This window comes from Mustela nivalis, assembly GCF_964662115.1.
Source record: "Mustela nivalis genome assembly, chromosome: 5".
NCBI lineage: Eukaryota > Metazoa > Chordata > Mammalia > Carnivora > Mustelidae > Mustela > Mustela nivalis.
In genome coordinates, this window is record NC_139024.1 from 101,524,132 (window position 1) to 101,541,771 (window position 17,640).

The 17,640-nt window shown below is 40.8% G+C and overlaps 1 protein-coding gene across 15 annotated transcripts in view; it reads right to left on the reverse strand.

Moving 5' to 3' along the window:
• The window catches only part of DST (dystonin), a 469,472-nt gene that overhangs the window by 184,684 nt on the left and 267,148 nt on the right, over positions 1 to 17,640 (reverse strand). For all 15 annotated transcript variants that reach the window (XM_082731256.1, XM_082731255.1, XM_082731253.1 and 12 more), the window contains one exon: positions 5,783 to 5,949. In XM_082731256.1, the coding sequence (XP_082587382.1) occupies positions 5,783 to 5,949 (167 nt within the window). The remainder of the gene's footprint in view (positions 1 to 5,782; positions 5,950 to 17,640) is intronic.

Below are 17,640 nucleotides of genomic sequence, written 5' to 3' on the forward strand. Positions count from 1 at the left end.
CAGCTGCCTCTAGGGAATGGGACTGGGAATCTGGGGAAAGAAATCACATTTCAATGCATACCCTTTTATTTTATTTGAATTTTTTATTATGTTAATGTACTATATTTTCTGTTAGTTGCTTTTTTTTTTTAATCACAGATACAACAAAAAGAAGGGCTGTGGCAAGGAATATTTATTGTAGAAATTGCTATAAAACGTACCAGTCTTACACAGTGAGCTCTGAGAATTCAACTGTTTTGAGTTTCTTTGATAAGTTAATAAGCAATTTTATTTTGCCTCACAAAGTGAAATACTTGAGATTGTTCAAAAAATTGGTAACTTTCAGGGCTCTGTGTCTATGCCTAGCCCATGGTCACACACAAAGCACCGCCCATACCTGTGTGGTGTTTGCACAAAGACATACACACCCTCGTACCTCAGGGTTCTGCAGCCTAAGGGCAGACCTGGTTCTGAAGGAAAAAATAAAATCACCTCATCACAACTAATCCAACTTCCTATGGGAACATTTCAGGCCCTAAAGGGCCTCCTCCCAGTATTAAACCAGTCCAATCCAGTTTAGCTTGTAAGGTTTGATTGAATCCAAGCCTGTGGCTGAATCATAGGCCTCCAGGTCAGACTATTAAACAAGACTCCCACCAGGGCCTTAAGTTGAATCTTCCCAATTACAGCATTTTGAAACATTTCCTGTAACAAAATATGATGGCCCCAATAAATTCTAATTCAAAATGCAAACAATGAACAAAATCACTATCCAACTACAATCAGACAGGTGAAAAATATCTGGATGCCTAATTAGAAAGTATTTAAATGGTGTGCTCCTGATACCATCTATTTCAAAGAAGTTGAGTCTTACCTCAGTGATATACTAAAACTTGCTTGTGAAAAGGCAGCCAGAGGTCTCAAAAGGAAATTTACATGAATGAACAGCAGCATAATTTAAAAACAAGACTAGGACTAACAGATGCTAGCAAGAAGAAACAGTCTCTCTGCAAAACACATCCCCCCACCCCCACACACACGCATTTCAGTCCTGACATACTTAGCATCTTTCTCTACCACACCTCAGGCTCGCCTGGCTCTACCACACATTTTGCACTGTTCTTTCTGGCCTGTGGGCCCACGTTCGTGTTCATGCCTGCTCAGGCAGACGTGTTTTCACAGTGAGCGATGCTGTTTTGGAATTTGGCTTTCATCAGTGTTCTAGGGCAGCTATCTGCGTGCAGTGACTGATAAATTAAGACATGCTGGGGGCTGAATTTCAAGCTAGAAGTCAGAGCTTTGTTTCTTTCAAAAAAAAAAAAAAAGGAAAAAAATCAATTGTAGTATGATACTTGAGCACTCTCTTAGATCAGAACACAGAAAAATCAGTTGAACCCTCTGTTTGGAACACCTGCTGTGAAGAATGTGTGCTACTGATGGGAATTTAAGTCCTCTATATCCAGACTCTACCAGGGTGATTAATCCATGAGAGCTTAGAATCCCGTGGCTGTGGATTCTCAGTTAATTCTACTTCTCTTGTTTTTAAGCTACTTAGTCATCGAATGCTTTTGTGACATCCTTTTGATTCAAGTCCATCAAATCCAGTCTTCCTTATTATTCTTTTCAATGAAAATTAAGGTTAGGGTCAAGAGTGAGGCTTATTTACCCAAGATCTCTTACCAGTTGTGGTTTTCAGTGGAAAGATTTTAATATGCTTTAAAGAAATGTAAACTATACAAACAAGTACAAACTAGTACAGCTATATGGCAGTTTAATTATTTGAATTCTTTGCATTAAAAACGGAACATAACAGACAGACGTTCCTAGAAGGAATTAGGAACAGCTTCCTAAGACAGAATTAATAGAAAACCACAGTTTTTGCATCATTAACCTATATATTTATTTTTAATTAAAGTATAGTTGACATACAATGTTATATTAGTTTCAGACATACAACATACTGATTCTACAATTCTATATATTACACCATCCTCACAATAAGCACAGTTATCTTCTGAATCATTGATCTATTTAAATAGATCGAATAGGGGTGTCTGGATGGCTCAGTCAGTTAAGTGTCCAACACAGTTTAAGCTCAGGTCATGATCTCAGGGTCATGTGACTGAGTCCTGCATTGGGCTCTGAGCTGAGCATGGACCCTGCTTATGATTTCTCTCCTCTCCCTATGCCCATCCCCTCACTTGCAAACGCTCCCTCGTTCTCTCTCAAAAAAACAAAACAACAACAACAAAAAAAAAAACTATAGAACTATCCTTCGTAATCTCTTCCACTAAATCATACTCCTTTATCATTCTTATTAGCCATTGCATAATCCATGCTCTTCAATTCCTTAGGATAATATGACACACCAAAACTATAGAACAGTTCACTTGTGGTTTTGCTCTTACTTATGCTAAGTGTTTTCATGTTCTCTTATTATCTCAGTACTTTATGAGCTGTTGCAACGCTACTTTCATTGACGGCTAATTCCAAGTTATGCAATTAAATGTTGGTTCTCATTAATTTCCTTCTTTTTTACTTCACATTAGTAAAGTACTGCTTACTGTTATAAACGAACATTCTCTCCACTTCAAAAGTCACATTCTTATATGGGAGCACTGATAAAAATATATGCTGGACATATACTTTTGACAGGATTTATAGTAACACAAAATCTGAAGGATGTTCTCTGTTTCCACTTTAGATCAATATTTCTAAATCTTCAGAAGATAATATACATAAAAATCTGACGAGAACACTTATTAAAAACGGTATTGGTTTATTTTTCAATGATAAACAGTATCCATTTTCCTTCTAATCTCCAGAGAAATCTTTCATAGTCTCTCGAGGACATGCAAACTTGCTCCCTCAGGAGACCCACATCCCTCCTTCCAGCCGCCACAACAATAATCTGAAGGTTCTTTCCTGCTAAGCCTTCACATCCTCTTAAGCTCCTTATTGACCAAGTATTCCATACATCAGACCTGGTATTTCGGTAGAAACCAAACACATATTCCACCTCAGATAATTTTTATTACATAAGTCAAATTGAACTCATATAAAAAAGTCTTTTTATCCAAAAACTATATCCAAAACTCAATTAAGTGGAAATGTTCCTACAGCAAATCCAAATACATCACAAAATTTGTGGAAATGATTATTAACTAAAAACAACTATAAATTAGACACTACTGTATTTGTGATTACTATTGTCCAATATCCAAAAATTTGCTTATAGGGATTTTACAATTGTTTATAACTTTCTCAATTTCCTTTAGTATGTTAAGGCATTCAACAGTGAAAATTATGTGTAGTTCAACCCTATCCATTTAATTCTTACACATGCGAGAAGAAAAAACTTGATTTTTTTCTAAGTAAAAAGAAAAGTCTGAGGACCTTAGCTCAAAATATGGTTCCACACATGAAAGATTTCTTCCAGTGAAAAAGGCCACTGTCTTCTAAAAAGAATTTAACTGATTTAGTATCACTTAAATCCACCAAATTACAAGTTCAAAACAAATAACATTGACGAGATCCAAATTCTCTCCTAAAGCAATATGAGCTCTAAATCATTAAACTTGCCTAGGAAATTTTACCATCTCTGACAGATAGTGACTTATTTAAGTACTTAAGAGAAAAACGCATAGCATGCGTATACTAATTTGTACTTCTACTCCTTCACAAGTATTGAAGAGACAATGTCTTGAGACCATTGTTTTGTTTGTTTGTTTGTTTGTTTGTTTAAATTCTAGTAACACAAGATTAACTTGATTTCAATAGTCTTTTTAAAATTTTTTTAATTTTTTTTTATTTTTAAAGATTTTATTTATTTATCTGACAGAAATCACAAGTAGGCAGAGAGAAAGAGGAAGCAGGCTCCCTGCTAAGCAGAGAGCCTGATGCGGGGTTCGATCCTAGGACCCTGGGATCATGACTGGAGCCGAAGGCAGAGGCTTTAACCCACTAAGCCACCCAGGTGCCCCGAAACCATTGTTTTTAAAAGTCAATTATTTTAGAAGAATAGCTGGCTTCTAAATGCTTTGTTTCTACTTAAAACATTTCAAAGAGAGAAGAGCACACCCTCAAAGATCCATCATGACATAAATCCTTCAGGTATAACAATCCAGATATTTTTATTCAAAGGCCAAGAAGATCTTATCATCCTGGGTATACAATGTGCCCAACTACACAGGCCTTCCCATGGCCTCCTGTTTTAAGTCACTTGAGAAGTACATTGTGATCACTGAAATGTCTATAACTACTAAACCCTCTTGGCATTGTGTTACTCAAGGAGATCGGATACTTTATTTTCAGCATGTGTAGGCAAGTTGATTCTGTCTTTTCCTTTTAATCAGGCAGACTGTACCTACCTCTACTGAAATGTTGTTTCATAAAGGAAGCAGACTAGTGGGTGTTTTAAAGGGGGATTGCCATGTGGATGCTTGGGATATTTGTTACAGTGTTACCAATGTTGAAATTTCCAAAATAAAAATGAGAAAAAGAGAAGAAGGGGAGAGAAAAGGGGAATGAATGGAAAAACAGAAAGAAAAGGGAGAGAGACAAGGAGAACGGGATTTTAAATCATGCAGACCTGGATTAAAACCTCAGCTCTACAATGTATTAGCAGCATAACCTCGGCAAACCCAAGGTTCCTCCTCTGTGAAAGTGGGATAACAACAGTCCCTGTTTTGTTGGACTGCTGGGAGACCTGAATGAAGTAAGATATGGAAAGCAATGAACAGAATGCCTCACATATAGACAGGTAACAAAATAGTAACTACTCTATATAATTATTGTTTTTATCAAATAAGTTTGTTAGTTTAATGAGTTATAGCTTCAGCTTACTCCATCTAGGAAGACAGTTCTTTGACAACATGATGTCATCTTTGCAAAACTAAGAAAAGTAACTAAGAAAAGATCAAGAAATACACTGTTTTCAGTAAATATTTTATGGGGATCTAGCTCCTTATAAGACAATAAAAGCAAGGAGTCAAAAACCAGAGGCCCCAGGTCTGAATCTCAAAGCTGACTCTTGCTGGCTATGTAGCTAAAAGCAAGTTTTACCCCGTGCCTCAGTTTTTGTCTGTCAACTGATAATATTCCTATAGGAATGTTGTGAGGACTAAATAAGTTAATGCATGTAAAAACTGCATAGGATAGCATCTGACACTTAGTAAGTGCTATGTCAGTATTAACTGGGATTTAGTTGTTAATAATTCTCAGCAGATGGGGTGCCTGGCTGGCTCAGTCAGAAGAGCACTGACTTCTGATCTTGGGGTTGTGAGTTTGAGCCCCATGTTGGGTGTAGAGATGAATAAATAAAACAAATAAACTTAAAAATATAATAACAATTCTTACCAGAAAACTTTTAACCACCCCAAAGTTGGCCACTTCTGAACCCTGCTACTCACTAGAGTAATGAGCCTAGGAGACTATAATTTGGATATGTGTGAGCTCTAAATGAGAACCACACCCTCACCCCACCATTCATCAGTCCTCTGCATGCACAACTGCTCATCCACCTGAAGATTCTGTATTATCAGACCTTATTGTCTTCCAAGTTACCAGCAAAATCCAAAGGAGTGTTATAGCTATGAGAGTCTGTGTGTGCCCACAAGCTTAGAGTGATGATCTCGTAGCAGTGGAAATGTGATGTTTCTACTTAGGCCTGGTCTGTATTTTCTAACTTTCTGCCATGCACATGTATTGCTTCTGAAATAATAAAAGGTTATTTTGAAATTTGGAATCAAAAGAAACACTTCTCATATTTGTCTAAGGAAAAAGCCCCCTCCCAATTTCATACCTGTATTTATGAATGATGGCATTAAATAGTTTTCCATCTCTCCAGCAAGTAGTGAAATTCTCACACCGTATTCCAGCATAACCTTCTGTTGCCTGCTGTGTCCACAAGAGCAATCTCTCCTTAGCAGACATGTCCTCTGACTCTCCAGTAACATGGATATCAGATATCTAAACATAATAGAAAGTATTAAAACATTAGGAGGAAAGCTAGCTCAGACAGAGAACTACTATGCGCCAAGAACTTTGCCAAGTGTTATTTTACTTGATCCTCATAATTCTTGCAGGAAAGCTAAGTATATTTTTCCCATTTTACATATAGGAAAACTGAGTTTCAAAGAGGTTCACAGATAGAAAATTAGGATTTAACCCACACACCTAGTTTTTTTAATATGCCAAAATGTCACAGCATTGAAAATCCTAATTTTCAGTGAGATTCCTCTTTATTAACCAGATCTGTTAAAATAACTCAACCAAGTGTTTTTTCTAAGTTCAAGATCAAAAATAAAAACTACGGATTACTCTAGATTACCACCCCCAGAGGAGGATTTGATCCAACAGGTATTCTGTGTAAAGACCAAAAATGTCCCCAATTTACTACATAACATGACAATTTGATCTAAACTCTCTTTAACTTCCTCACAAGTCCTTGCTCAGCTTACTCAACAAGAAATCTGTATTAACTGACTTTTCCCTATACTTTATTTGTTTTCATTAAATTTTCTAAATGTTTCTTCTACTAAATAAAACAGGTCTTCAGTTCACATGATTTACATTTTCTCAAGAACCTCTCTAATAAGGGTCCTACTTAATCTGCTGATAATGACATTAAGGCACAGAGTGACTCTACCAGGGGTCACATGGTGATTCCAAAGCTGGGATTAACACCAACAAACAACTGTTCCCTCCATCAGTGCAGGAGGCAAAAGCCAAGGGATCAAGGAGACAGGCAGGAAGCCAGGATCAGGATGAGTAAATAAGGAATTGGAAGCAATACGTAGGGAGTCACAAATCATTTTGTAACAGGAAAAACATCAGTAAAGTCATGAGATTGGCTTCTAGTCCTGGCCACTAGTCTCATAGCTTTGAATAATTCATTTCATGTCCATGAGTCAACTTCCTCATCTATAAACTGAGGAGGTAGGAAGAGAAGCAGATTATGTTTAAAACTTTTTTCAGTCTAAAGTCCTCCTCAGAGACTGTAAATATAAACCCCGAAGTCAGAGGTCAAAAGAGGCAGAGTTAAGCAACTGAAAGTAGAAAATTTTAAAAACCCAGACTGAAGAAAGCCTTTTAATGCGCAGCAGTGCTTGGCTCAAACAGGAAGCCCTTTATCCTTCCCAGCTGCCACGAGAGCCAGAGGCATGGCCAACCCGGGACTCTGGGCAGGCTGTGGCAGTCAAAGCCCACACCAGGCCTGGCAGCTCCTAAGAGCTGTTTGTGGGGGCCACACACACCCTTTCTCTGCTATTCAGCACAGACCGCTATGCCCCGTGGTGCTCTCTCCCAGCCACAATCTGAGACATGCTCCTTGACAGATCATTGGAAAGTAGAGCGCAGCATCTCAACTTATTTTTTTTTAAGATTTTTATTTATTTATTTGAGAGAGAGAGCGTGCATGAGTTGGGGGGGAGGGACAGAGGCAGAGGGAGAAGCAGACTCCCCCACTGAGCAAGAAGCCTGACATGGGGCTCAATCCCAGGACCTGGAGATCATGACCTGAACTGAATACGCAGATGCTTCACCGACTGAGCCACCCAGGCATCCCCACAATGTCACAATGTAATCATCTTTCCTGAGAATCTGTGCTAATCTCCACAGCATGATAAGAACTATGCATATACATGAACACATTATATAGGATATACATACAGGAAAAATTCCTTTTTCTTTTTTAATGTGGAAAAAGAGACCAGAAAAGTCACAATATTCTTTCACCTAACTTCTAACAGATACTCTAAAATTAGGCTAGAGAAGTTAAGCTCCGTCGGTTAAGCTTCCAGCTCGTGATTATGTTCAGGTCATGATCTCAGCATCCTGAGATCAAGCCCCACCTCAGCTCTGCATTCAGCACAGAGTCTGCTTGGGATGCTCTCTCTCCCTCTTCCTCCGCCCCTCTCCCCAACTTGTACACTCTGTCTCATCTTCTAAATAGATTAATAAATAAGATCTTTAAAAATCAATAAATAAAATAAAATTATGCTAGAGAGCCTCTCTAGCACATCCCGGGAGTTAAAACCCCATCTCCACTATTGATGTTCCAGCTCCTCAACTGCTTTAAGACCATTCTCTCACTCGTAAAATAATGATGGTAATTGTTATTACACTGTGTTGTGAGAATTTGAACACAAACCCAGCATAATGTCAGCGATTTTATTATTGTGGTTTTTATTATTCGTTTTGACAAAGGGGGAAGCAAAACTTTGGTTTTATTATTTTCCCAATTCTCCTACTATAAAAGGAAGTAAAAAACAAAGTTTTTAAATTTGCTGCCTCAAATAAATAAAAATGTATAAAAACAAGGCTTCAGAAAAACGAATCTAGGAAACGGTGAATGAGAAAGTTGAACCTCCAGGTAAAATCTGACAACAGTTTCCTCTTAGCCTTTACGAATTGTAAGATGAACTGCTTCTGGAAACCCTTACACCACAGGAGCTACATGGGTGGTAATTACAACTATATAAAGAAAAAAGGAGGTAGCTAAAGAGAGCAGGGACTATTTTCCATGGGTCAAGAAGCCCGCCAGTCTAGTCACTGAATTACCTATTCACAAGGGAAGTCAGTAAATTTCAAGGACAAAGTAAGTTTAACAGGTTCAAGCACAGCACAGCATTTTACCCAAGGAAGGATATTAAAGCAAGGGGGAGTTTAGAAGATGAAAACAGTCTAAATATCAACCAGGAGAAAGGAATAGAGTCTTATTAAATAAGGTTCCAATGGATGAATTTCAGATTATTATTCCCACACACACTATTTCAGACTGTTACACGTGTATACACTACTTAAAAACCTGTGATTTTCAAATGTTACAAACCAAACTTTAACATATCAAAGACTGCTAACCCACTGACTTGTTTTCAGCTTTTCCTGCTATTTCCAATTACTTGAGTATTATTCCTACAGGGAAACTCATGGTGTTTTTTTAAAGGTTCTGTTACCACTAACCACTACCTCTGAGTATATCAAACTTTTCATGATACTGTGCAACCAAAACCAAAATGAAAAATAAGTTAAACTCTAAAAATTAAGTCTGTAGTCATCACAGATCACCCCTGATTTAAAATCTGTGCATTCAGCAAATCAGCCTGAATCCTCCTTCACTGACAGGTCAGGTCTGATTCCAGGAGGTAACTGAGTTTCCTTCCTTCAAATCCTGGCAGCAATACAGAGATCAGAGAAGGTGTGCATTCACGCTGCCTGGGCTCAGATTCCAACCCCAACAGTTAACAGAATTATGACCAAGAGCCATTTGCATCATCACTCTAAAATCCTTTTTCCTCATTTCTACCTCCTTGAGTGGTTCTACAGATTCCATAAAATAAATCCACATCAAACATTTCGCACAGCGCCCGGCATGTAGAAAACACTATAAATGTTAGCTTCTCCCACCGTAATTTTATTAGCCGTGCTTGCCACTTAATGTTTCTTCCCAACAATCTGTCAGCTAGCCCCAAAAACAAACAAAATCATTTCTCTCTGCGCTCCTTCGGGTAACTCGAAGCCCTCATGCCTCACCTCCAGGTCATTGCTGGCTTCCACCCAACTGCAGGCTCTTCCTGTCGCTGAGCCATCCATGCCTGTATTTCAACCCTGCCTCATCTCTCCTGACCCGGCTTGACACCATTGTCAAGATTTTCAGAAATGTCTATTCTGTGGTAAACAAAGTCTCTGACTTCTTCAGGACCTTACACTGCTTCTACCATTTTACTAAACCAGGTCTGCCCCTTTTGCCCCAGGTCAAGTCCCACCAACCCCCTGGCCCCTGTAGACAGGTGAAGTGTATTCTAACTCTCCTAGTGATGCACAATCAACAGTCTTCCAACCACGACCCACGTGTCCCAACAATCCATTTTTATACTACAGGCCACTCTTGTACTACCACTTTCTTCTCCTTTAAAATGTTCCCTGCATGGTTACCCACCCCCTACCCCCAGAAAGATCTGACACGCAGCTCAGCCTGTACCCGTCTCCCTCATAGACTACCTTCTCTCCACACCTGCTGCTACATTCTTGATCTCAGTGCCTTACGCCAGAACTAGCCCACCTCAGACCTTTAAGTTTTGAGAATGAGTTCCTGTTCTTCTTCTAACTTTCATTCTCTACCCCCAAGTAAACCATTTATCTGGCTTCATCAACATCTCACATGCCCTGACCTGTCCAGTTGTGTCCCACTCCCTGAGCCCTTTTCGATCTTCACTTCCTTCTCTATCTGGCCTGTACGACATGATCCACCAAGAAAATAGTAACATGAGTAAGAACTCCCTCCCTTCCCTGCCCTGCTACACACAAACTTGGCTTCCATATGACCTGCTTTTCTCCTATGCTCAGAATCCTTCCACCTCCTGCCTCCTGGGAGTCTCACTCTATCAATCATTCCTTCCTCGTCTGGGTCTTTGCTCTTAGTACTTAAAATACCCAAATCTCTTCTATTAAAATAAACAAAGCTTCATAAACTCAATTCCCTCTTTACTTATCACTGTATCTCTCTCTGCCCAGTAAAGCAACTGAAAAAAAACTGTTATTTTCTGTCAGAGGCAGGCCCCTGGCCAGGGCGGCCTCCGCCATTAAAAGATGGCGCCTGGCTAGTTGCCAGGTTAGGATTGCCTCGTGAGACTAAGTGGAACGCCCAAAGAGGAAGTAAACAGCATTGGTTGCTAGCAAAGTTGTTCGTTTGGGTGCACAGCCTGATTCGCTCCCTCCTGTACCCTGCTCGTTGATTGGTCATGTCAGCGTATATAAGTAGACTTGCAGAAATAAAGAGAGAGAAGATACGTCTGAACTGGGGCTTCTTATTGTCCTTGCAGGTCGAGGGAGATAAATGGTGCCGAAACCTGGGAACTAAATAAAGGAATCTTGCAAGGTAATCCGCAGGAAAGCGGGGACATTAGCCACATTCAAAAGTGGGAATTCCGCGGTAAAGCAGGGAGTAAAAAGGCCACGTTCAAAAGTGGGAATTCCGTGGTAAAGCAGGGAGTAAAGGTCGACTGAAGTATATGCGTGTAAAAAGTTAATGTGTTAGTGTCTTTAACATCCGCATCTGTTGTCTGTGTGTTCATAATGGGATCTGAAGTATCTAAAGTGCGGTTGGAGGGGTCTTTAAAAGACCTGCTGAAAGCCAATGGAACTTCACTAAAAGCAAAAACTGCTTGGGCCTTTTTGAATACAGTGGAAAAGGCGGCTCCATGGTTCCTAGATGAAGGCTTGCTAAACATACCTCAGTGGGACCACCTGTGATCCACGGTTTGGCCCCTGTGAAACCTATTAATGCCTCGGGGCCATATCAACCTTTTAAGTTGTCCAAGTGCACCAATAACAGTTCAAGGCAGTGGGGATTTACAGGGTCAGCTGTCTAAGGTAATACAAGGACCAAATGAAGCATATGCTAATTTTGTAGCGAGGCTGATGCAAACAGCTGGTCGAATATTTGGGGAGGTAGAAGCAGCCATGCCATTGGTAAAACAGCTGGCTTATGAACAAGCTAATAAATGGTGTAAAGAAGCCATCAGACCGTGGAAAAGCAAAGACTTGAGTACATATATTAAAGTTTGCAGGGATATCAACAACAGTGTTATTCAAGGGCAGGTTATGGCTGCAGCTATCACTCAAGGTTTACAAGGATTAGAGGGAGCTCAACAATATAAACATAGGGGTACTCCTGGAGTTTGCTATTACTGCAAGGAGCCAGGACACCTTAAGCGTGAGTGCCCCGAGAGCAAGGTGTCTTATCAAGAGCCTAAAAAACCAGGTATCTGCCCAAGATGTGGGAAGGGTGCCCACTGGGCATATGAATGTCACTCAATAAGGGATATACAAGGAAACTCTCTGCCTCCAAGAGGGTCAAAAAACGGGAAGGGGGACCCCACACCCCAGGGCCCTCAAATGTATGGGGTGCTCCAACAGGTGGCTCGCTCGCATTATCCGCCGACGAGCCAAGGCAAGCCACAACAGGAAGGTGGCATCCGTGCCACCACCAGACTCCTATTGACTCCAGAGATGGGGACCCAGGTAGTCAAATCAGATTTTAAGGGTCCATTACCTGAGGACACCGTGGGCCTCTTGCTAGGACAGAGCTCCACGGCGTTATCAGGACTCATTGTTCACCCCGGAGGTATAGATGCTGATTATAAAGGAACGGTGAAAATCCTGGTATCCTCCCCACGTGGAATTACAGCTATTAGTCCAGGTGATAAGATAGCTCAAATCCTGGTATTGCCTAGTTGTCACAAGCTTTTTGGAAGCCATGAGGTTACGCGGGGACAAAAGGGGTTCGGTTCATCTTGAGCTCCTCTAGCATGCATCGCGCTAGGCATGGAAAATAGACCCCTTTACTCTCTTTGGATAAGAGACAAGAAATTCATGGGCTTATTGGACACTGGAGCAGATCGCAGTAAACGGGTAAATCAGCTGCAGACAGACATGCAAGTGATGCTGCTTCTCCCCCTAGGCCTTTAGTACTTTGGAAGGACATCCTCACAGGAAAGTGGAATGGACCAGATCCAGTGTTAATATGGAGTAGGGGGTCTCTATGTGTTTTTCCACAGGAAAAGGAGGCTCCAATTTGGATCCCAGAGCGGCTGGTGCGTGCAGCCTTGCCTCCAAACACCAGTCATGATGCTGAAGATGCTGATGATAACTCTGGGGATGCTACACCTCCTCTGGCAGACTCAAGCCAGAGAGCTGTGAGCAGTGGTTAAAGCATGGCTATATCCTTTACCACTGACTAACTCTTCTCTCATATTCCCTCCTCTCCCTTTGATGCATGGCAGGTCTGTAACTTGCTAGGAGCACGTACTGATATCTCAGCAGTGCCCATGTTAAATGGTGGCAAATTGCTCAACTGTTCTTATAAACAAAATGACTCTAGTACCTTTGAGACAACAGTTAATGTGTCTTGTCCCAATATATTACTTATCAGCCCACCCCCATATGCGTCTCACCACCATTCCTTTTCCTCGTAACAAATGCTAGCGAGCTGAATGATACGTTAAATTGCACTAAGAATTGCTATCTTTCCCAGTGCTGGAATGTCACGGCCTTCAAGCTGGCTGTGATTATGCGTATCCCTACCCATGTTCCTATCCCAGTTTCTATTCCAGAGGACAAGTTACCGGTGATGCTATCCAGAAAGAAGAGAGATTTTGGTATCACAGCCGCCATTGTGACAGTATTGGCTATATCTACAGCAGCTGCCACGGCAGCAGCAGTCTCCCTTGCTGCAACTATACCCACTGCGGAAGCTGTGAACACCCTTGCAGAAGGAACGGCGGCTGCCCTTCAAACACAGACTCAGATCAATGCACATCTGCAAGCAGGAATCCTGATAGTCAACCAGAGAGTGGATTCGGTTCAAGAACAAGTGGACATATTGGGGGCCCTATTGGGACTAGGATGTATAGCACCCTTCCCAGCAATTTGTGTACAGAATGTCTCCCGAGAGCTCTCCCAATACTTGCGGGGGAATTGGTCCGCAGAATTCCAAAACTATACTCAGCACCTGCTACTAAGCCTAACAAGGATAAATAACACCAGAGTTGAGCTTGCAACCCTCCCAGAGATAATCAAAACATTGCAAGATGTGTTAACCTTTACGAAACAATGGGCTAGCGTAATTGGTCTGATGACAATCCTCATAGTGAGCTTGATTCTACACCTAGGCAACAGCAAGCCATGGTGCAGGCCTTGTTAACCATCAAGGCTGGAACATCCCCCAAGTGTGGCTAAGTATGCTGGATCGGTAGTCAACGACGGGTAAGATTGGTGGGGGAAATATACCAACCTAAGACAGGACGCAGATCATTGATATCTGCCGTCTGATGACGGGTAAGGATATTCCCCGCCACTGACAACCTATGACAGGCACGATCCCTGCCATAAAAGAAAAAAGGGGGAGATGTCGGAGGCAGGCCCTGGGCCAGGGCGGCCTCTGCCATTAAAAGATGGCGCCTGGCTAGTTGCCAGGTTAGGATTGCCTCGTGAGACTAAGCGGAACACCCAAAGAGGAAGTAAACAGCATTGGTTGCTAGCGAAGTTGTTCGTTTAGGTGCACAGCCTGATTCGCTCCCTCCTGTACCCTGCTCTTTGATTGGTCATGTAAACCTATATAAGTGTGTAGACTTGCGGAAATAAAGAGAGAGAAGATACGTCTGAACTGGGGCTTCTTGTCATCCTTGTGGGTCGAGGGCGATAAATTTCTTATGTTTTTTTTTAATTGATTTTGTTTTTGTATTTTTTACCTTTATTATCTTTACCTGTCAACCTGTTGTGATTTGGCTTCCATCCCAATCACTCATCTAAAAGTAGCAGTGACCAGACAAGAAAGTGAGGGAGGTTCCTGTTCATGACATGATTTTCTCAATGAAAAAAAGAAATCAGACAGTGAAATGTAACAGAGGAAGTAGTGCTCAACTGCTCACACTACTAACAAGTAGCAGTAAAATCTGGACTTGAATCTGCCTGGCTCCACTGTGCTTTATCCTACAACCTCTTCAAACTCAATACAGAGAAAAATTAATCACTCTTCCTCCAACCTGTTCTTGCTTCTGTGTTTGTAGCTCGGAGGATGGCCCCATCAGTTACCCCACTTACAGTGTCTTACTCATTACAGTATCTAACTCAGTCACTGCTCGGCACATAATAGACAGTAAATGCCCCATGAACTATGTCTTTGTGACTGAGTTTGGCACCTGTGGAATCTGAATTATTTCACTCAGGCAACCACGATATGCTAGATCATTCTGCTTCATCATATACTTCTTCATCATATACTTCAAGGTCCCACACAGGAACGAGAGGATTAATTACAAACTCCAGCCAGCAACACTGAGGCACCCATAAAAATGTCACTTGGCCAAGTAGGTTTTTGTCTGCTTACTAACTGACATAAGAGAAATGACACATTTCACAACATTTTTCAAAAACCTTATTTTGGCACAACCTAAATCTAGTATTCTCTAAGTTCAAGAAAAATGTGATGAGATGCGGTCAAAATGTTTGAATTAAAATGTCTTTATATTTCAAGTCCAAATGAACGCCAAGGTCAATCTCACAGTAACTTTTAAGACACAGTTATGATAGGTCATTAGAATGGTACTGGGCTCAGCAAAGCTTCCACCTTCTTCTAGAACTGAGTCTCACTATTGGGATTCTCAAGTTCCTATGAACTGTCATGTCTGGTCTGCATCTGGAGGATCTATTTTACTTACAATTGAAATGATTGTTTTGGATTATTTAATTTTTCAACAAAGCAACTTCATTGACCTTTTTTCTGGTATATCCGCTTTAAATGTGAAATTTCAGTAAAGAGTTTATCACAGATTCTGCTTAAATTTATTTTTAGTATTAGCAGATAGAATTGGCTCAATTCCCACATGAAAATGGTACTGAACTGGTTGATGTCAATTAATAGAAAAAACCCAATCTTCATACATTTTTTTTGCTAACTATACATACATTGTATAGGCCAAACCTTTATTTCACTTGAACTGCACAGGAAATGTTATTTTCTTCCCATAAAGCCCAGAAGGTAGTGGTGTCCCTACCAGACTAGAGCAAGAAAGGGCAATTTGCCTTTGACCACCATTCTATTTACATATATTCCTCTTCCAAGATAGTTCAAATCAAAATTAGAAAGAGGAATCTACAAGAATTTTATGTGAAGTGCAAGTGTTTTCCAGAGCCCTGACAAAAGCTGGTTTACATAGAACAGTTCCAGGTTTAACAATATGTAACAGTAAGGCATGCTCAAAAACTGCATGGTCACAATATTAGAAAGTGGGTTCTCAATAGGGATTCTAAAAGCATTGTTCCTACTGGAAATAGAACAAATGCTCAGAAAAATCTAACCATTAAGGTAAGAAGTCCTCAAACTCATTTGAATTAGGAAAATGGCTGCAGGCCGTATATTTTAGCAAAATTATTTTGAGCCATGTAGGGCATTATAAAAAAAAAAAAAAAAGAATCCAGATGCCAAGTATATGAAATCATTTTCATAGTTCAGGATCCAGAGTCTTGAGAATAAAAAAAGTCACCATTTCTGTCTTATCTTTTCACTCTACAAAAGCAAGATCAAAACCTAAATTAAAAAACAAATAAACAAAGAAAAAAGACCAAAAACCTCAGCCTAAAAAAAAAAAAAAAAAAAAGGCTATCAAAAAAACAAAGCTCTCCTACTTTCTCCTACCTTCAAGTCTCTTTTACCATGTTACCTCTGCCCTCAGACACAACACTGATACTTCACTACATAATTTCCCTTCTCCCTCTTGGCAGAGCAGAGACAACATACGATAATCAGAACATAATAATCAGAACCAACAGAAGGTGTTGGCAGCTATAGGGGAGTCTCTGGAGGGAGATGGTAAAGAGGTCCAGGTGGAGGAAATTCAAACACAAGAAATCAAGACTAACCCAAATGCATGGAGTCCGAACTGTGGTCGAACCAGGCATGTGCCTGCTCGGGGATGAGCTTCATAGTGCCCATCAGACCCAATGCCTCACAGAGCACCATGAGGCAATGTGAACCACAGACTCAAGAAACAGCTCAGAAGACACAATAAACACCTGAAAACAGACAGTTTCTGCTTCTGCGATCTAGGAGCCAAAGAAACCAGAGCTAGAACCCTCAAAAATAAAAGCATGAGTTTCTCCAACTCTTCTAAAACCCAGTCATGTGTACTGACTCATCCTGCCACTCATGCTCAGTCATCCTTCGGAAGACATGAGCACTTAATAACAGGGATATATTAGTGGTCCCACGACTGTGTTTAGGAGAGAAGAGGGTCTTCTATTACCTGTTATCTCTTTTTTCCCCACTACCAACTACTGAGTTGCAGTAACTACTAACCTTGGTCTGGACCATCACCTCTAGTCTCCAATGTCAAGACCAATGACATCTTAAGACACAATCATGAGACACCTGAAATAATATTGAGCTCAACAGAGCTTCCATCTTCTTCTGGGACTAAGCTTCAGTGTATGGATAAGTAATAGTGTCCTAACCAGACTCACTGCACCAAGGCTTGGGCTATACTCAAATGCCAGTTTAGGATGTCCTGGACTCTGCAGCCACAGTACTCCAGCTCAGTCTTGGCTGATCCCCCATAGACTCAAGCCATTCCCTTTCTACTCTATGATCAAACCATATGAAATTCAACCCATGTAGACCACATCCTCCCTCTCTCTTAGAGTCCTCCAATCAAGCTACTTCCCCACCTTGAAACAGTCTCCTCATACTCTGCCCAACATGACACAGATTAGGTGCTCAATATCTGTTGAATAAGAAGGGGGGAGGGAAGGAAGAAAGCAGGGAAGGAAGGAAGGAAGGAAGGAAGGAAGGAAGGAAGGAAGGAAGGAAGGAAGGAAGGAAGATCAGAAACACGGTTCATGTTTTCATTTGATATGAATGAGTTTTAACCCATCATGTCATGTAAAACTTGTCATTTTAGAAAAGTAAATGGTTTCCAATGAGCCTCACTTTCCAGTAATAATACAGCACCCTGACCCCTGCACAGAAGTACCCAGCAACAAGCACAGGCCCACGGACCACTCAGTGAGAGCCCAACATTAAGTAGTGAAACTAAGCTTCATCCACATCGTTTCTCTAAAGCAGTTTCAGAAATCTGACACAACAGATAACCTCAGAGTGTC